The sequence below is a fragment of the Asterias rubens genome, chromosome 12 (genome assembly GCF_902459465.1).
Source record: "Asterias rubens chromosome 12, eAstRub1.3, whole genome shotgun sequence".
Taxonomy (NCBI): Eukaryota; Metazoa; Echinodermata; class Asteroidea; order Forcipulatida; family Asteriidae; genus Asterias; species Asterias rubens.
The window spans coordinates 3,934,646-3,956,091 of NC_047073.1; the positions used below are offsets into that span (position 1 = coordinate 3,934,646).

Genomic DNA, 21,446 nt, shown 5'->3' on the forward strand with positions numbered 1-21,446 from the left:
GGCACAGAGTGCAAGACACATACAAAAATAAATATCTATTGACAAATACTGGGGCAAAGATAAACTGTACTAATGCTATGACAACTCCCATACGGTATGAATGCTAAAACAGGCTTCATTTTATTTGAAAGGGCAAGGGCACCAAGGCATTACCTCCTTTGTAAAGGGCACCCTATGAGAACATTGTAAATTTATACTGGAACATTGCAAGGGCACCAAGGCAATGACGAGGGGGGCATGGAGGCAATAAGCCATTTTTAGATAACACTATTTGGTTTGGGTAAATTTGTCTGTATACACCCAAACCAAACAGTGCACTCCTAAAGTGGCCACCATACCTCAAAAAGGCTAATCGCCTTTGCTGCCTCCTTGAAGTTTCAGACCTGATAACATCCCCCCCCCCACCCCACTCCTCCATCGCAACTCCCCTCTCACCTGCTCACCATCTTCCCTGGATCATCTTCAGCTGTTGTATTTTGACGCTGCCGTCTTATTCTATTGCCGTCTTGTTCAGCAGTTGGTAAGCCTCGGCTAGGGAGCCAGCCGCTTCCGTGCCAGTTGACTGCGCTGGAAGGACGTCAATCTCAAATTCAACATGGCTGCCTTCACTACCCTCGCCTAATAGAAAAAATTTGCAATTTATGCTTGATGTATAAAGCATTTATGATTATGTTTTTTTTTTTTTTTTTAATAACGCCTAACATCACAAGGCCAAATGGCCATTTCAAGGTGAGGGGTTCACTTAAAGGAAAGTTACAGAATTGGTAAGAAGAAAAAAACGTGACGATCACAGATTTACATAAAACTTACACGGTCTTAAGATGATGGTAGAAAACATCCCTTGAAATATTTCTGTCTGAAATGTCACATTTGATGAGATTTACATGAAACTAATTTCCCGTTTCAAATTTCTCAATAAACGATGTTAAAAGTTTAGCTTTATTGGGGGGGGGGGGGGGGGAGGAAAGCTTGGGGAAGGGGTGAATGTCAAACTCACCATTACTTGTGGATGGCTTCATCTTATGCGATGGAGCATACAGCACCATTACAGCCAGCACATAGATATTCCACATTCCGTACACACCAGTGTAGAAGGCACTGGTGTACTGGACGTCAGGCTGGCCCTCTCCAGCCTTAGCTTGTCCCTCCAGGACCTGAGACATGATGAAGAAAACCACGGTGAAGATTGCCGTGATGACCGTGAAGACCATGAAGAAACGGAAGCGGTAGATCAGGCCCTGGAAACAACAACATTTAGAGAAACTTTTTCAAAACGGTGGCATTTCTCAGTGGTTAGTAGTTTCATTCATGATTAAGGGGTGAACACAGAAAAATGGACTAGAGTGGGACTCAAACCATCGATCTCCGGATTAACGTGCCGGCACTCTACCAACTGAGTTACCCAGCCCCAAAAAGTTTCCCTTGTGGTTATGATTACTAAGTTTTATATATGGGGCATTAATTTACAATAATGTATCAATGCGCTTAACATTAGTGTTCTGGATTGGGCCAAGGGCAAGTGGATCAACAAAATTATTCATGGTTAATTATGGGGGCGTCATTGCTGAAGTGGGGCCAGGTTTCCAAACTGTTCATGTCATGGGGCCATGCATTAAGTTGAATCACCTTTTGACTGTGTTCTTTCTCTGTGACATTTGATACTCCTTATCATAAGCTGTGTCTAAGATCAATGCACAGTGGATAATATTTTTAAATCTGAGCTTGGCAGCACCAAATATAATAATAATATCAAATTCTTATATAGCACACGTATCTACCAAACAAGGTACTCAAGGCGCTGAGTATATACAAACTTCCAGAAAGATAGGTTATTGCAGTGATGTATTTTGAGACCCAATTATTTAGCACCTTATATAAGGGCTTACAAGGTGCTACGGCGCATTCAGCAGCCAGTGACAGAAACACTTGGGCACACCCCTTCTCTTTTCGATAAGTGCACTGGGTTCTTTTACATGCGTCACACAACACATGGGACCAGCGACTTTACGTCCTATCCGAAGGCAACGCAATGGTTGTCTTGGTTTTCTTTGTAACCAAGTGTCTTGGTTAAGGACACAAGTGTCACGGCTAGGGATTCAAACCCACACTCTGCTGATCAGAAACACCAGAGTTTGAATTTGGTGCTCTTAACCGCACGGCCACTACACTTCCATATTGCTGGGCAAAAGTTGTGAGTCCTGGGCAGGCCCGCCCTGCACCACCCACCGTGACTACAACACTGCTGGGGAGCTAGGTATACAACCCTGGGCAGTTGTGGTGCTCCAAAGGCTTTTTCAATATATCACCCAGGTACCCATTTATACCCCTGGGTGATAAGAAGCAATAGACCGATCCAGTAGGCTCCGCCCACGACGCACGTGTGAGCATGAACACGTGGGGCTATCCAATGCCTTTCTGCACAACTCTGCCGCGCGCGCCAAGATACGCGCACGCATGTCGGGCCATAGTGTCGGACCTTCGTTGCGTTGTGATTGGTCAATACGCAATGGGGCGGAGCTTAATGGATCGGTCTATTGTAGTCAAGTTTCTTGCTCAAGGACAAAAGGGAACTGACTAGGACTCGAACCCAGTGTTAACCCTAACACTTACCACTTAATCAATAGACATAACAAAATAGTTTTCATGTCTTCTTTGTAGGAAAACACATCAAAATTTCCTTGCTTTCGTGTATATTAATGAGCATGCAGTCATTTAAGAAGTTACTATTAAAAAGAGTAACAAATAAATAAAAGGTGGTTGTAGGAGCGCCCTCTGTTGTCATATCCATCATAACCTTCAATAATTATTGCTCACAAAAACAAAAAAAAGCTGCAGGAAACAGCCCCCTCTGTTGACAAACATACCTCATAGTGAAGCCTTCTTGACTTGGCCATGTGGGGCAGTGTGGCTCGTCTCATGCTGATATTCTTGAAGACTTGATACACCATGAACATGAGGAAGATGGAGTAGGCACAGAGGCAGATTCCAGCCAGGATGATGAAGGCCATCTAGAATAAGACGCTAAGGAATCTTAAACAAAGAGGATGTCTCCTGACGATGACTAGAACAAGCTAGTCGAAACATTGAGACCAATTAAGAACCCACTCCTTGGTAGTGCAGTTAAATAAGGGAATCAATGTGTGGTGAAGAGGTTTTCAAATAGTGGTTACAACCCAACGAGGCCTGGTTCTTGATAATGTTACCAAGACAAAGTTGAGGTAAATTATCAAGAACCAGGCCTGTTTACAACAATCTCAAAGGACCCTGGTGAAAGTCTGATGTATTTAAAACAATCTCAAAGAACCCTAGGGAAAAGCCTGCTATGTATTGACAAGGATACAGCTAAATTCTGGCCTTTCTCTGTGTTCCACATGGAGAAAAACGGATTGGCGAGCTGCACACCCCTGTAAAACAAATAACAAAATACAAGTTTGCTATGCAAGGATTAAAGGGAATTGCTGTGTGGTGAAGAGGTTTTCAGCTAGTGGTTTAAACCTGCCAAGGTCTGGTTCTTGATAATTTTACCAGTAAATTATCAAGAACCAGGCCTCGGTGGGTTGAAACCATTAGTTGAAAACCGATTCAACACACTTTGATTACCATTCATAAATACATTTTCGGTCAAAAAAAAATCAACACTTCTTGGTCAAAAGGTAAAGTAAATGCAAAAATTATAATTGTTCAATGATTTCTTTCAACACAACACCCCTCCAGCTATACAATGGTAAGGCCCTCGGGTAACATCTCCTTATAAGGAGATTGCTGTGCGCATCACGCAAAATGTAGCACAACTGTTCAAGCCAATGCTTTCAACCAATAAGAATGGAGACTGTCTTATAAGCACAGGTGCAAGCTTGCGTGTTACGCCCATGTTTCAACACTTTTTACTAGTGTTTTATCATCCGTTCAAACATCCCCACGTGATGCCCTCTCGACCAATAAGAATGGCTAAACTGTCTTAGGTGTTTATGAATAGGAAACAATGTCACTTTAAAAACTATTTGGTGTGACCTTGACTCCACAAAACTAAGTGGATTCAAGGGACTTTATGCTTAAAAAAATAAGACTATCCATAGTCCTCGGGACAAATTTCATTAAGCTGCTTTAGCACAGCAACATACTGCTTACCAGATTAAAGTTACCAGCCAAAACAACAAGTGACATGTACCATTTTTGACTGGTATCCTGCAAATGTTTACCAAGTAGGAAAAAATTGGCCGCTGCCCAAACCAAAGCGTCAGCCTCGACCTAAGATTCATCTCAAAGTGCAATGCCGGTATTGCCATGGTGATTTGAATTGTGACATCCCACTTTGCTTAGCAACTTAAGATTGACACACTTCTACAGACCAATCTAGCTGATTGTGAATTCGAACCCTGGTTACGGTTCCCTAATCAACACTTCTCCATTATTGACACTGTATCTTGCTGATTAGACTGGGATATAGGTTGGGCATCCTTGGCTCAATGTAAAAGAATGGTTTGTTTGGAAGTGATGTATATGTAGTAAATCCATCAAACTCAAGAAAACAAGCATTGCCAAGATTATTAAGGCATTATATTTTGTCCTTGAAAAAAAATAAAAGAAAATGTAATCAATACAAAGCTTGACCTACACGCCCATACACATGGAGTTGGCTTTGTTACATTTGTCAGGCTATTTAATCACACTTTTTATGGTTTTTCAAAGGGCAACAACAAAACAAAATTGGAAACCAGATTAAAAAAATAGGAAGAATATTGTGCCTGCTTTTTATTGGAGGCTAAAGGTTATAGAGACATTCCAAGCACAACAAAAAACATTTATTGCGCTGGCTGATTTATCAGAGCTGCAAACATTTGCATCTTGCAATTTTGTACAATAATCAGGGAGATATTGAGAATTGTATTCAACATATCATAGGGAAAAGGTTTCATGAATCAGGGAAACTTCATTGGGTTCCTGCCCAAACCAAAACGTCAGCCTCAACCTAAGATTCATCTCAAAAGTATTGTGACTTCCCACTTTGCTTAGCAACTACGATTGATACACTTCTAAAGACCAATCTAGCTGTTTGTGAAAACGAAACCCTGGTTACGGTTCCAACATCAACATCCATTATTGCCACTGTATCTTGCTGATTAGACTGGGATATAGATGGGCATCCTTCGCTCAATGCAAAGAATGGTTTGTTTGGAAGTGGTGTAGTAAATCCATCAAACTCAAGAAAACAAGGATAAATTTAATTGATAAGAAACTGGTTGTGAAGCCAAGGTCTCGCAGAAGACAAAGAAGAGATTTTCAAATTTGGTTTATTTTCAGGGAACTTTCTGCAGAATCAGGGAGAGTTGCCAACTCTGTTCTGAACACGGAAAGATTGGTGTTTATTTTTATAGGGAAACAGCAGACGCTTTCAAAAAATGCTAGGATTAATCCTATCTCGAGTTGGGACCTTGTCCTAACGTAGGATGCATTTAATGCGTCCTAACGTGTATGGATACGAAACTTAACTCGTTATAAGTCCTAAGATTAATCCTAAGTTTGGTGAAATCGACGGCGGGGAGCTTTGGATTTAGTTGTTATCTTTTCCTCACCTCTCGCACATATCGAAGACGAAGAGTGAGAAGAAGGTGAAGACGATGGAGCAGACTTGTTGCCAGTAAACCCTGAGCCGATTCCGCTGAGTCTGATCCTATTAAAGGAAAGGTAAACGCTTAATAATAATAATAATAATAATACCTATTTGATTTTAATATAGCGCTTTACACAACCGAAGGGCGTCTCAAAGTGCTTCCAACATTATAGCTCCTGGGGCCAATTTCATAGAGCTGCTTAAGCAAAAAAATTCGCTTAACCACGAAAATAGCTCGCTTATTTAACACATGTTACTGGCCAAAATTTCATGCCATATACATTGCTTGTGACTGGTATTTAGCTGTTGTTTACTTAGCATAATAATTGAGTGGGGTTTTGGCTGGTACTTTAATTTTACTAGGCAAGGATTTGTTTGCTTAAGCAACATTTTGTGCTTAAGCAGCTCTATGAAATTGGGCCCTGGTCACTGTGCCATGAACCATGTCAACTCCCTGGGGATCAAATCGATGGCAATACAAACTATTGGTTAGAAGCCTGCAGCAGCTTTCGATTGTATAAAACATTTCACATTGAAGAAATGTGGTTTTGGAAAAATATATAAATTTAATGGCCCAAAAATTTGAATTGAGCACCAAACACAAGCTCTAGATTGGACCTCACAACGTGTCAAGACTAGTCTTACATGTATCTCGAGTGAGGGCAAATTACTTGTCTTTACTTTGTCCTAACTTAGGACTAGTCGTAAGTTTTTGAACTCTTTAGTTCGGACTATCTTTGTGAAATCGACCCCAGGTGTTTCTAATCAACAGAGTGGGGGTTCGAGTCCCAGTCATGACACATCTGTCCTTGACGACCGAGACACTTAACCACTCGTCCTTTAGATGGAATGTTAAGCCAATGGCCCTTGGTGTTGTGTAATACAGAAAAAGAAACAAGATACGCTTGTCACTACGAGAAGAGGTTTGCCCCAATGTTTCTGGCAGTAGCTGCCAAGGGCGACGCAGCACCTTGTAAACACTAACAAGGTGTTACATAAATAGGTCTCATAATTCATAAAATAACTAATGATAAGTGTTTTGAGACGCACGTTGACAAAGTGCTATATAAAAAACTATTTACAAATATTAATATTAGAATAGCGTGTGAAGGCCAAGCGGTCGGATGTACCTAATTCCAAGTCCTGGTGGCAAAATCATCGGGGCGTGGCTTCAAATATCGCTCATGACACTTGTGTCCTTGAGCAAGACACTTAACTGTAATTGCTTCTATTCACCAAAGGGTAAATGGGCTGCTGTGAAGGCAGGTATGGTCACTTGTGATTAATTAGGCGTGGTGCGCTACATACTCTGCAGCACAGGTTGTATACTCCCAAAGGAGATGAGGTGATGAGAGTGAAATAAATGGCCCAATGGCCCAGTGACCAAGGGTAATTATGTTCAAGCACCATGCGCAATGAGATCACCGCTTAACGAGTATGAGCGCTACACAATGAAGTCATTATTATTGTTATTTGTAAGGCGAATTAATCATTTGTCCACCCAGATCACTTAAAAAGAGGGTTATCTACACTTTAAGCATAGTCTTTCATTCAATGCTGTTAAAATCATGGGTCATCACTTTTTCGAGATATAAACTTGTTAAAGTAGAAATACCAATAGATACAAGAGAAAGAAAATGCGAACAAGGAGTTTAAAGTGGAAATGTTTATTTAACATAATATATCGGCACATTTTCTTTTGATGCTAGTTTTAACCTCTTTTTGATGCTATATTTGGGCATTTGATTAACCAAAAATAATTAGCCCTACTTTGGCTTGTTTCTCCGTCATTATATTTCTGACAAACAGCTTGATGTTCGTATCACATCTGCATTATGTATAATATTTGAACATAAACAAATTTGAACAAATTTGGGAAGTTTTCTTACCATGAGATGTTCTCCAACGAAGATGATCCAGAAAGAGAAGAGCATCGCATAGAATGCTCCTTGCTTTAAGTCGGCCAGTAAGACCATGAAGGGGATATTCAACCACAGCGTTAACCACTCCATAGGGACTGAAAAACAACCACACAAAAAATTGTCACTCACTCAAAAATTATAATTTCATTTCAAAAACACACCTGATTTTGTAACTTCTTTCCAGTTATAAACCTTTTGAGCATTAAAGGTTAGACAAGGGTTACCATTACCCCATGTTGATCTTTATTTCTGTTTTAAATTTCCTTTAGATTTAGTATAAGAATGAATACCAGGTTTATGTTTGTAGGCACACTTAAGTGGAAAAAAGGGCTCGTCAAAGATCAAGAGTTTCTACCTTGACATCAGACCAACTATAAAGCTTTAAAGCACTTCATCGAATCAAAACAACACGGAACAACTCTGTGTTTGTTCACAAACACCTAATGTCTAATTCTAATTGTGACACACTTGTACTGTTTTCTAAGAGTGATTTACCGTTTACTATATACTTTGTTGCAATTGACTTTACAGCATTTTGAGATTTCATGTAAAAAGCCACGCCTGGAATTACACGCAGGCCAAGGAGGCCATGCCCTCCGTTGCCCCCTGGTCTTGGCCTTGGTGCCCCTTCAAAAATTTCCCATTGACTTTAAGATTTCCCAATGAAAAGTGCCCTTGGCAAAATGAAAATGGCCTTGCCACTTTAAAGATGGAATTCTACACCCGAAACGCTATTATGAAGAATAGATTATTGTTATAATTATAGTACATATTTTACAAAACAAGGTGGAAACTTACAATTCAAAATACTCATGATGATGGCCAATGCCAGAATGGTCCTGATGGTAAACAAAAAAAAAGACAAGTACTTAAACATTTACATATCACATTTATAATAAGACTAAAAAGGGGATCTTGTTGTGTTTGGAGTTAGCAGCAAGGACATTTCAAGAAACATGATGAAGGCATCTGTCATTTTGCCTCCCACTTTTGTTACTTGGAATAGGCAACTAGAATGATGGCGCTCAACAAATGCCTGATAATTGATTGATTGATTGACAGATTCAACCGCCTCAAAAGATTTATATTGCGTAATAAACTACAAGGGAAACCGACTAGTTTGGGTTTGTACTGAGAAAAATTGGTTGAAGTGGGACCGTATGAACCAATATTCTCAGCATTAATGTACCGGGGCTCTACCAACTCAGCTATCCAGCCCTCTGTTGGTGGTCTCCCTCTTAGTCAATATCTTTGTTCGTGGGTGGCAGTCAGAAACCATATAACCGTTAGCTGCATGGATCGCTCGGTTGGTAGAATGCTTATACATTAATCCAAAGGTCGTTGGTTCAAGTCCCGCACCAGTAAATTTCTTTAAATCAAACCAAAACTATTTAACACTTACCCAGTCAGTTTTCCTTGTGGCTCATTACTTGATATTTAATATTTAAAAAAAGTTGCATCCTCTTAAAGGTGATCCCCTAGCTGCCCCTTCCCAGGTTGTATCGTGAACTTGGGTGTGATCCCTGGCTACACAGCAGCTAACGGTTATATGGCTTCTGACTGGCACCCCTAACATAGGTATTGACTGATAGGGAGACAACCATCATTGTGCCGTATAGCTCAGTTGTTAGAGCACCGGTACATTATTATGGAGGTCGTTCGTTCAAGTCTCTCTCCTGTAAATTTGTCTTGATTCAAACTCAACTAAAAAGATTTCTCTAAAATGTGACGAGCTTATTTACATATATATTTGGTTTGCGTTAACACCATGTGTGTATCTACTTGCCAGGTAGAGTTGTTCTTAGAGAACTGTCTTGCTTTATTCTACTGCAGTGGAGTAGATAATCGGAGGTTCGGGAGACTTCTCAGTTCTGGAAAGAACTGCCTGCTTATTAACTATTACCAGGGCGGATGGTATAGAAAATAGGCTGGGACTACTACTTTAGCCTATATGATCGTGATTAACTGTACTACCGCAGAGTCAGTTCTTAAATTGGTCTCAACGTTTCGACTAGCTTGCTCTACTCATCGTCAGGAGACTGAAGAGGTAAGAGAAGAGTGGGCTTATTTATAGGGGTTCAGCGGATCCACTGCAGGTCAATCAATGCTCTGATTGGTTGTGTGGTTGGCGTGCTCAGGGCAATTGTTAGGGTTGCCCATTGTGTGAGGTACCCCTTGGATGTAGTTTATTTACCTTTTAAGGAGGGTGTAGTTTATTTACCTTTCAAGGAGAACGGGTCCTCTGGTTTGTAACAAGACACGACGCCAGAACCAGAAGGTAGCCAAGAGGATGAAGGGAAACATAAACGTCTTGATGGAGATCCACACCTTGGTGAAGCCTCCATTCTGATGGATTGCCTGCAGTTTAAAACCATTCAATATATAAAGGAACAGTTCAGAATTGGTAAGAAACAAAAATTGTGAAGGTCACAGATTTACATAAAACTTACAAGGTCAAATGATGATGATAGTTGAAAACATTCCTTGAAATATTTCTGTCTGAAATGTGATATTTGATGAGAAATAAATAATCTAACTTCGCGTTTGGAGTTTATCGCTCAGTGAGCGTTTTATTTTGGCATCGATGCAATGCAAAATTTGTAATCGGTTTTTCACTGTTCTCTCGTGACCCAGACGGCCGATTGATCACAAACTTCAACAGGTTTGTCAGTTTATGTTTATGGTGGATTACATAAAGTTCTTATACTGCCAGCAGCTGTTTTGTTAGCAAAAACCAATTCTGTAATGTTCCTTTAAACAACTGTGGATTTGTGCCTAGTCTCACACCTTAAAGGCACTGGACAGTATTGGTAACTACTTAAAGGCATGCTTAGCAAAAAAACGTACTTTGTACAAGCAACAGAGAGTTGCTGTTAATATAAAACCTATGAGAAAAAAGCTCCCTCTGGAGGAACGTAGTTTTTAAGAAAGAGGTAATTTCTCACTCAAATATTGGAATCCAATAAAAGACTTCAGGCCTGAAGCCTTTTTATGCATCTTAAAGCACACAAATGTTTTTGATTTTTAACCCCCCCCCTTCCCAATGACCTTTGACATACATACCACAATGTGAATATCCTGAAGTGACCCAATGCCCGTGTTGACAACAGGTCCGTTACCATGATCAATGATGGGTAACCTGATGTTCACCAAGTAGTATTTATGATGAAGGGATCCAAGATCAAACAGCGGAATTGGGGTACAGTCGTAGTAGTAGCCAACTTTATCATCAGTCTACATGAATCAAACCAAACCAAAGTTATTATAGTTCTTATATCGACCCCTTGCACACGCGGCGACTGATGCCACGCTCACCATGTTGGTGGTCAATAGGCTTACGTGTAACGCTGCATCACCTAAAATGCGCACTTCACTGAATAACCAAAATGGCACATCCAAGATTATTCTGATGATGACGTCAGGTGAAATGGGTCAATAGCGCATTTTACAATGATGTATCAAAAATGCGCTTTACATTTAGGTATTAGGCCAATAACATTTCTGTAATCTTTCTTAGCTCCCTGGGGAGAATACAGCCCCGGACTGCCATGGCCGCTCCAAGGGCTTTTGCTTAGAGTAGGACTTGAACCAGCAACCCTCAAGATCAATTTGCCAGAGCTCTACCAAGTGAATTGTCTGGCTGTTATGTTGGCGGTCTCCCTAGGTTGTCAATATCACTGTAAGGGAGTTGCCAGTCAAAGATCCACTGCAAACTACTCAGGTGGGATTCAAACCCATGACTCTCACATTCTGTCTTGAAACAACTAGATCATGCTTAGTAAAGAGAGGCCATTTTAAATCTTTATTCGTAAATACCTAAGACAGTTTATCCATTCTGATTGATCGAGAGGGCATCACGAGGGGTTGTTTGAACGGATGATATACCAATAGTAAAAAGTGTTATAACATGGGCGTGACACGCGAGCTTGCACCAGCGCTTATAAGACAGTTACTTCATTCCTATTGGTCGAGAGCAACAGCTGAAACAGTTGAGCCACATCACGCGATAAGCGCGACGCGCACATCATCTCCTTATCAGGAGTTGTTTACCCGAGGGCCTTACCATTTCATAGCTGGAGGGGTGTTGTGTTGAAATAAATCATTAAACAATTATAATTTGTGATTTATTTTACCTTTTGACCAAGAAGTGTTGATTTTTATTGACCAAAAAGGTATTTATGAATGGGAATCAAAGTTTGTTGAATCGGTTTTCAACTAGTGGTTTAAACCCGCCGAGGCCTGGTTCTTGATAATTTACCATGACTTCGTCTCCGTAAAACTATCAAGTCCAGGCCTCGGCGCGGGTTTAAACCACTAGTTGAAAACCTCTTCACCACACATTGATTCCCTTATTGCAATCATCTTTTAAATTGCTGCGATATCCAGTGCCAATTACACTATTCAAATTGCCTCTTCATTGGGCACGCTCAGTGGTGTACCAAAAGCGTGGGTCGTGGGTTTGAATCCTACTCGACAAGGTTGCCGTTGAATTTTTCTCTCCCCTCAGGAACACAAGAAAGCACTGTGTGCTTATCGCACAACAATGTAGGGTAAAAACATAAAACAATAACCAAGATTACTTACGAGTGGGTAAGGGAACACACATTCAAGTTTTCTTGTTTCGTTGACGCTGACAATTTCTTGGAACTCCTCCTCCATACTGTTTCTGTATCCGAGCCTGATGACTAGCGTTATATTAGCATCTGGGTCTGTAAAAGTACAATGAAACGTTTCAGCAAGCCATCTTTGTTAATCTCATGCACTGACCACTGCACAAACAATTTAGGCTGGAGTATTTTTACAGACAAGCAACTTTGTAAAAAAAAAAAACTCTCACAGAACTCGAGAAAGTGCTGAGTAAACAGTGCTATAAGTTTAGCACAAGTTTGTTTCGCTTAGCTTATTTTTGTGCTTAATCAGGTCTATGAATAGGATTTGAAACTTTGCATGATGGAAGTATAACTAAGAGAGGTTCGCAGTAACACCATGTAAATATCTCTTTTGGTGTTACCACAAACCTCTCTTAGTTGGCTTTATAATAATTAAATTTTGCCCTGGAAGGGGAACTCAAAAAATCCAAATCCCTTTTATGTAATTCCAAGTAAGACAAGATGTGAATCTGATTGTAAAGGAAGTTTTGCTGCTTACCCATAATTGTTTCCTTTGTATGAGAAATATCCAAAGCCATGACGCCTATTAAGTATTGAAACCAACGTTCCATGCTATAAGGCCTGTTGGGAATGTGAACAGAAAACACAATCCAGTCTGCGTAGATCTCTTTGTGAACGGCCTCATCAAAGTCTTTGATCTTGTCGCAGCCGTTGGGACCCCAAGGCTCGAACCAGCCTTTCAGGTTGAAGGCAGGGTCGATGCATTTAGTGGCAAGGTGGCTGAAGGCCGTGGAGGGGGCCGGTGCTAAATTAAGGCAAAAGAAATCAGAACAAAATAAAACATTTACTGGAAATAAAAAAAAGTTATTTGCAGCACCATGTATTTAGCTATTGCATTGATAGTTAGTCAAGAACAAAAACAACGACAATGACAAAGATGACAACCACATTGGCAATGACAATGACAATTATGACTGAATTTTAGTTCCCTGTACAGCCTAGCTACTGCACTAAATATACCTTCAAAATAAGGATACTTTCAACTTTTAAGGATACATTTGCTTTTAAATTAATAATAATAACAATAATAATAATAGTAGTAGCGGCTAAGAACTGATATAGGCCTAGTGTTAAAACCCATCACTCAGTCACGATCCAACATTATTACCGCTGTCACTAGGTCATTAAAAAAACATTTATACTTCATTAACTTTGCAGCTGATGTTTTAACCATGGAGGTAGAATTAACGCAGCTTTGAATGTGAAGGGAAACTATGAAGAGACAACTCTCTGAAGCTTAAAATTAACAGGTGTTAAGTTAATTAGATATATAATAGGTGGTATGTTACTTTTTATATGCTCTGTCAAAACAAGTGTTGTATTTGTCACGTCATTCCTTATCAATTTCTGCAGGTCAGGAGGGTTTTTCCCCCCTTCTCTTCTTCCCAAATTCCCCCCCCCCTTCCTCCTCTTCAATAAGTCAATGCAAAACATCATCACTGTATTGCGGCACTCAGCATGCAAGTAGCGCTTACGAAAATTGACTGGCACCTTGAATACTAAAAAAAGATATACTTTAAATTTTGTTAAAATAAAATGTTCAACATGTGTTGACAATTTCCAAACGTGGAAGCTTTCAAACACTTAATATTCTGAGTGGCTCATTTTGGGGTGTTTTTTCAGGGGGTGGGGGGGGGGATCCACAAAACTGAAGGGGCTTGTTGCTGGACCAGAATTTTTTTTTTCCAAGACCAGAATCAACATTTAAGAAAAAACTGCCAGACACATTTCTGTTTTGAAAAAGCACTAAGACACTTAGGGCAAGATACCTCACTTGTCTTTATATGGGTATTATAATCAAGTAAACTTAAATACTTTGTACACTATTGGTAATTGTCAAAGACTAGCCTTCACAGTTGGTGTATCTCAACAATCATAAAATAACAAACCTTGGAAAATTTGAGCTCAATCGGTCGTCGAAGTTGCGAGATATTAATATAAGAAAAAACACCCTTGTCGCACCATGGTCACACGAAGTTGTGTGCTTTCAGATGCTTGATTTCGAGACCTCAAATTCTAAATCTGAGGTCTCAAAATCAAATTTGTGGAAAATTGCTTCTCTCTCGAAAACTGTGTCACTTCAGAGAGAGCTGTTTCTCACAATGTTTTATACTACCAACCTCTCCCCATTACCAAGTGAGGTTTTTCGCTAATAATAATTTGTTAAAGTAATTACCAATAGTGTTCACTGCCTTTAAATGGGAAGTCATACCCTATAGCAACAAATCAGACTTTTGAAGTAGCTCCATGAAATTGGGCCATGGTGTACTTGCAGTGAAAGTCAACATGTCTAGACACTGTAGAGGCATTTTGGAATTGTTGATGGCTAGCTATAGAGTTGGTACAGTCATAGAGTAAGGGTACAGTACATAGCACACCAGTGTGACACCCTGCATGCACTATGGTGCTACTGTTGTATCAGATAAGCAGGATCACAACATACCACAGGACACTGCCTGCTGTGTCAGACTCCACATGAGGCCCTGGTATTGATTTAATCACCAGGTCATGACAGCTTCAGTTAGTAGCTTTTGTGCCGTATGGGCATGGGGTCTGTTGGTCTTTTCGGGGGGGGGGGGGGGGGGGGGGGGGGGGGGGGGGGGGGGGGGGGAGATCGAGGGGAGGAAGGGTCACTCTTCTACCTCCATGCTCTAAGTCTAAGGGAATTTACTAGCAACCAGTTGCAGGCAAAATGAAGAAAACCAAATGACATTTCAGTTAATTCATAACCATTCTGTGTGGCAGTGGCATGACCCCCTCCCCCATAGTCTGACCTGTTCCTTGCTTTATGGTATGACATGGAGGTGGAATTAGAGCTAGGACCCAGACACTTGGCTGAACACGTTTGCCCAGCCTCAACCCCCAAAAGCCTCACTCAACCCCAAAAGAAAAGGCCCCCAAGGTGTGGAGCCAGACTCACACAGCCTGAGCAAGAACTGAACTCTTAGACTTTAAGTGGCCATTCAGCTAGGGGTCATTCTGGGCCAACGTACTGTTTTGACCACCACAAGTTGGCAGAATTGATTACTACAAGTATTTGATATGACCATAAAGCAAGGAACAGACTGTTCCTTTCTCTAGTATTTGACCTTGGATGTTTTGACCCCATCTTAGGACATAGAAAAAGGCGGACCTCCATGATATGAGTATCAGGGAACCTGCTGATTGCCTGTTTAGGAGGACCAGCAGTACGATTTGCAACTGTACAGTAATTTGATGATTTGGCCCTGGTAGCTGTATGATAATAATAAATAATAATAATAAACAATAAATAATAAAACCAGCTCTTATATAGCGCAAATCCAAAAAAATGATCATTGCGCTTTACACACAAACAAAAGCAAATAATTATAATACACTAGAATAAATAAGTTTTGAGGTTGCGTTTGAAAGCAGAAACTGTTGGAGAGGACCTTAATAATAATAATAATAATAAGACTTGTAATGCGCACATATCCACCCTGCTGGGTGTTCAAGGCGCAGTAAAACCAAAAACAAAACAAAAACAAAAACACAACACAAAGAAAAAAACAGACACAACAAAATTAGTCATTGAAAACCTGTGACATAAGATAAGTTTTGAGAAGAGACTTGAATTTTGCAGTACAAAGACAAGATCGAAGATTAAGTGGTAGAGAGTTCCAGATGCGTGGCGCGGCTGAAGAAAAAGACCTGTCACCCCATGAGTGTCGAGACTTGGGTTCAATGAGGAGAAGCATAGAACTTGATCGAAGATTCCTTGATGGAGTGTAAACTTGAAGCAGTTCAGAAATGTAGTGGGGAGCCTTGCCATTAAGAGCTTTGTGGACAATGAGCATCAGCTTGAAGATGATTCGTTGAGAGATAGGGAGCCAGTGTAGTTGTTTCAGAATGGGGGTGATAGAACAGGATTTTCTAGACAGTGTCACAATGCGGGCAGCAGTATTTTGGAGCCGTTGAAGTCTGGAAATCTGGTTGTTAGGAAGACTGTAGAGAAGAGCATTGCCGTTGTCAAGACGAGAAGTAACAAATGCGTGAATGACCTTTTCAGTTGCACTTTTGTCCAAGTACTTGCGAATCTTACCTATATTCCTGATGTGATATGATGATAAACGAACAATGTTGTTGATGTGTGGCTGAAGTGTCATTGATGAATCAAAAATAACCCCTAAGTTCCGAGCTTTCAGCGAGGGAGCTATCCGAGCATCACCGATGGAGATGTATGGCACTGAAACCTTAGTTAACTGTTGACGTGACCCAAATAGAAGGAACTCTGTCTTATCATCATTTAACTTCAGGAAGTTTTGTTGTGTCCAACGTCGAATCTCTTGGATGCATTTCTCAAGTCTTGCAATAGATGCATTGGCGTTTTCTTGAGAAGATTTAAACGTGATGTATAGCTGAGTGTCGTCTGCGTACACATGGTAATTCAGATTAAATTTCAGGATGATGTCACGAATCGGTAAAGTGTATAGCGTAAACCACTGCGGGCCGAGTACCGACCCCTGTGGCACAGAGTAGTTCAAAACAACAGGGTCGGATATCGCGGTGCCAATACATACATGCTGAGTTCTATTGTAGAGATACGATTTGCACCATGCTAGGGCTGTCCTAGGGCTGTCCTCTATGCCAAGGTGATTCTGGGTACGTGGTAATGTGTTCCAGAGAGTTGGCCCGAAAACACTGAACGATCCATCGCCTATCCGCCTGCTACTCTTTGGAATGGAAAGACGAGTAACGTCCCGGCTCGATCGCAGGCCTTCCCTAGATGGTACATGGGTGGCAATGCAGTCTTTCAGGTAGACAGGCGACAGATCGTTCAGAGCTTTTGTAGATGTAGAGTATTGATAAAAGTAACGTGGGCCATAGGGGCCTATTGGTGCTGTTTTAAAGTAATTTTTTTTATAGCAAAAAGACTTAAGGCCGGTTTATAGTCGGTCGCGCGATGGTCGCGTGATGGAAATCTTGCGCGCAATCCTAAGACAGAGGCCTAAAAACCATGTCTTTTTATTATCGCGCGTCACGATTTCCGACACCCGACCATCGCGCGACCGACCATAACTCGGCCTTTATCAACTGATTTTTTAAACTTTTATCACTGGCCCAATATGCTCTTATGGCAGCCTATAACAGCTTTTATAACAGCCTTTTAGCTCTTGCTGTGTGATTTCAACTTTGTAGGGCTGTGTGATTTCAACTTTGTAGGGCTGTGTGATTTCAACTTTGTAGGGCTGTGTGATTTCAACTTTGTAGGGCTGTGTGATTTCAACTTTGTAGGGCTGTGTGATTTCAACTTTGTAGGGCTGTGTGATTTCAACTTTGTAGGGCTGTGTGATTTCAACTTTGTAGGGCTGTGTGATTTCAACTTTGTAGGGCTGTGTGATTTCAACTTTGTAGGGCTGTGTGATTTCAACTTTGTAGGGCTGTGTGATTTCAACTTTGTAGGGCTGTGTGATTTCAACTTTGTAGGGCTGTGTGATTTCAACTTTGTAGGGCTGCTTAATTTATAATCACAAGAAAAGGCATGCTAACCTTTGGTGAATGCCCATGCTGGCTGACCAATTTTCCTTGCTTACCTGTAAAGTATGCTTAGTGCCAAGCAAACTCGAACTGCTGAAGTACAGCAGCAAAATGTGCTTGTTGGGCCTACATGTATTTGATTCCCGTTAAAAACAGCTCTTTGAAATTTGCCCAATGACTTCTTAAAGGGTCTATGTAACTTTTGTAGGACAAAAAACACAATGTCCACAGATTGACACTAAACTTACACAGTTTGAAGATAATTATAGTAGAAAGCTTCCCTGAAAATACTATGTGCTGAAGTGCTGTAGTTTTGGGGAAATGAGTAAAACAATGTCATGAACATTATTTTAATCATTTACAACAGTTTTTTCATGATATTGTTTTACTCATTTCTCAAAAACTACAGCACCTCAGTAAGTAAGATTTGAAGGGAAGCTTTCCACTATCATTATCTTCAAACCCTGTAAGTTTAATGTAAATCTATGGACATTTTGAAAAAGTACCCAAATCCTTTAAACTAAAAGTAATGCACAAAAATAAAGACCACAGCAGAGTTTGTCTTCCTGCTACAAGTACCATGTACATTAAGTTTACAGGTTAGGTCTAAAATGTCAGACCATTAACTATTCTTGAATTTATACCATAAATCCTTTCCAGTAGGTTTAGCAGTTTGCAACAGCTAATCTTAATTTTTTAATAAAAAAAACATCTCATGAAAGATGTAGACTCGATCTTAGATGTATAAACCTCATCGTGTTGAAAGTGCCAAGTATTGACATTCAACCTGCCAGCAATGCGATTACTCATGTAAAAAGCAATCACAATATGTACACACTACACAGAAATGTCTGGAGGAAAAGTCTATAAAAACGAAATTGCAATGTCAAGACAAGATGAAGTCTCTTTCCCCCGCTTCGCATCCTCCCAATTATCTTCCGACACAAAATTATCTTAGATTCATGGTGTGCTCTGAGTCTGACAAAACATTCTAAACAAGACGGTAGATGATTGATGACCACAATCTCAGGATGATCAATCAGGCCATGGGCAAAATTATTATTGGTTACCGAGCAATAAAAAAGAAACAAAGTGAAAAACTGCTTCAAGGTTTGCATTTTGAATTATTTACTTTCAAGTGTGAACAAAGTATTATTCAAAATTTCCAGTTTAAATCTTGATATTCATTTCGCTTTAAAAAAAAAAGTTTCATATCTTGGTTATTTTCTATTCAATTATTTAGGCTATGTAAAGTTTTTTAATTTGAAAAATACCCATAACATTTTTATTTTATTACTAGGCCTGATGGAGTATGTTGGCTCAGTTCCAAAATGATGCACTCAATTTCTTCCTCCATCTTGTTCAAACATTAGCAATTGATATATTTTAATCGTGTTTGCACTTGTAAGCAAAGAGAAAGGACCACATTGTAAGGGACCCCCCCCCTTAACCAATAAGTATAATAATGCGAAAGAGATTTTGAAATGACAGCGTGAACATTCAATTATTTTAAATTTGTTGTATTAGGTCAGTGCCAGTTCATTACTTTAATTTATTATTAGAGAAAGATTAAATCATTTGCAGACACTGAACAAAATTATTTCAAAGTAACTACAAAACTAGTTTTTAAAAGGGGAAAAAAAGTGAACTGACAGGTATCCTGTAAAACTGTTCTGCCAAGTGTTAATCATTTCAAAGAAAAATATTATTAGGAATTATTTGAACAAGGTTCATTGCATAGTTTAAAATCACCATTTTGCTCTCAACTTTTAGAGCGATTGAGACCAATTTTTTTTACAGTATGCAGTTGAGAGTACACAAAGCGAGGATACCAGGTAACACGTGAATACTAGCTTTATAAATTGTGTGCATGCTGTGTATGAAGAAAAACAAAACTCTACACGAGCCAGGAGTTACAACAATATTCTGCCAACAAAATTGTTGCTTTTAATACACAGGGCTTCTGGCAACACGCTCCAATTCTACCTCCATGGTTAAACCCACACTAGACTTAGCAGGACATCCCACATGCAGTGACAGACACTATCAGTGCATCAAAACACTTTGATCCAGGTTTCAAAACGCTTTTGTTACAGTTCCAACACCATCTTGATTTCCAGTGAAAAAATCACTTGCGGTTTTTGAAGAGCGGAGCCAGGAGTGTTGAGACCTATACGCTTCATCACCCACCACAGAAATTGCCACAATAAAGCCGCTGCTTGACCCCTGTGACCCCCGTGGGGTAGCTGGTGAATCACACCATTCAATAACCAGGCTGGAGTTATGCCACACTGAATGAATGTACTGAGAGTGAAGGATATTATACTTTAGAGTCAATGGCGTTTAGCTGCCATAAACTGGTGAGGTTAAAACGAAGCTATTGTGTGGAAATGGTGGATGAATTGGGATGGAAATGGCCAGGGGTAATAAGAAGTCTATTGGGAGGGTTGTTTGGAATGCAGGGGGGGAAACCTTCAATCATGGGAATTCTTGTAGTTGTCAAAATGTTTTCTCAACTATTGTCTTGAATTTTATTTCGGGTGAATCTATTGAATTGTAAGATAAAACTGAAGATTTAAAATAAATTTGAAGACAACCTATCTTTCAGTGATTACAAACTGAAGACAATCCCAAGTTGCTTTTAAGATTATAAACTCCATACAACTAAATATTTATAAAGCGCCTTTACATCAAGATCAAAGCGCTGGAAAGAGCAAGACCAATGGAACTATAAATACAACAAATTACATCTGATACAAGTGAGTTTTGAGAGATTTTTTGAACAATGGCAAAGAGTTACAATTTCTGATACAGACTGGGAGTTTGTTCCATATTGTTCTGATGGTTGGGTGCTGACGGGAGGGTACCGTTACTACAACATGCTACAACTAAAAACCTCCATGCCCTAAAAACACTCTCGAACTTAAACTTAAACTACATTTGATGAACATCTCTAAATTTTTCATAAAATTAAGTATTAATTTCAGTGTCAAGCATTTCCAAAAATTTTTTAACTTTATCAGCACTGAAAAAGATAGACCCAATCTGACCATTGAGGATGGTCAAACTATGCATTGAGGAAGGACATTTCTTCCTCCATGGTCCAACCGCCACTTTGGATTTCCACGTTTGAGAACAAAATAATCAAATAAGATTTATAATTAAATTTATTAATTAATCAAAGCTAAACAATTTACTCAACCCATTTTTTGATAATCTGTATTCATTAACAGGGAAAGGGGCAGTTACAGATACACAGCATGTCAGTTTTTTTTCACAAAAATTGTCTAACATGTTTTATCATGACACGATAAATTAATGGGGGTAAATTCACCGTGCAAGTGGCCCTCAATACGTACCGACAAGCCCGCCGACAAGAAAGCAAGCGATCTGCACCAGCAACAGAACCACGCAAAAACCGAACAGCTTTCTCGTGCTCAAATTCTCCAAAACAGCTCCCGCCATCGTCCACCGAAATTTCACACACTATGTTGAGCAAGTCGGTCAAGAAAATATCTACAACTTAATGAGAAAATGTTGCACTGTCAGTAAATAATGACACTTTCTTTTGGGCGCCGGTTGCCTGTCACTTTTTCACGTCTGCGACGACTAAGGCCGGAAGTTCTAATAAAGTGTAGTGTGTTTTTTTTGTACCGAGTTTTGAGGAGAAACGAGACAAAAACTTTTTGTGTGAGAGTCTAAAAAGTTGCGCCCTCTATAGTTCAAAACAGTACCAAATTTATT

General features: G+C 39.9%; 1 protein-coding gene across 1 annotated transcript; it reads right to left on the reverse strand.

Annotated features, from left to right (window-relative positions):
* Positions 1-281: 281 nt before the first annotated feature.
* On the reverse strand, positions 282-21,311 carry LOC117297329 (protein wntless homolog). The gene is made up of 12 exons (XM_033780303.1): positions 21,062-21,311; positions 12,682-12,948; positions 12,118-12,242; positions 10,597-10,767; positions 9,755-9,891; positions 8,332-8,372; positions 7,501-7,628; positions 5,574-5,671; positions 3,341-3,404; positions 2,865-3,008; positions 998-1,238; positions 282-618 (listed from the first exon to the last, which is right to left on the reverse strand). The coding sequence occupies exons 1-12, from the start codon at positions 21,165-21,167 to the stop codon at positions 491-493; spliced, it is 1,650 nt and encodes a 549-aa protein (XP_033636194.1). The 5' UTR covers positions 21,168-21,311; the 3' UTR covers positions 282-490.
* Between the last annotated feature and the right edge of the window lie 135 nt (positions 21,312-21,446).

What these genes read in the sequence shown, in the direction of transcription:
- LOC117297329 (XM_033780303.1), bottom strand. Translation starts at nt 21,167, where the DNA reads ATGGCGGGAGCTGTTTTGGAGAATTTGAGCACGAGAAAGCTGTTCGGT. An exon ending in TCTTGTCGGCGGGCTTGTCG is followed by an intron (nt 12,949 to 21,061) that starts GTACGTATTGAG and finishes GCCTTAATTTAG; the next exon opens with CACCGGCCCCCTCCACGGCC. An exon ending in GTGTGTTCCCTTACCCACTC is followed by an intron (nt 10,768 to 12,117) that starts GTAAGTAATCTT and finishes TGATTCATGTAG; the next exon opens with ACTGATGATAAAGTTGGCTA.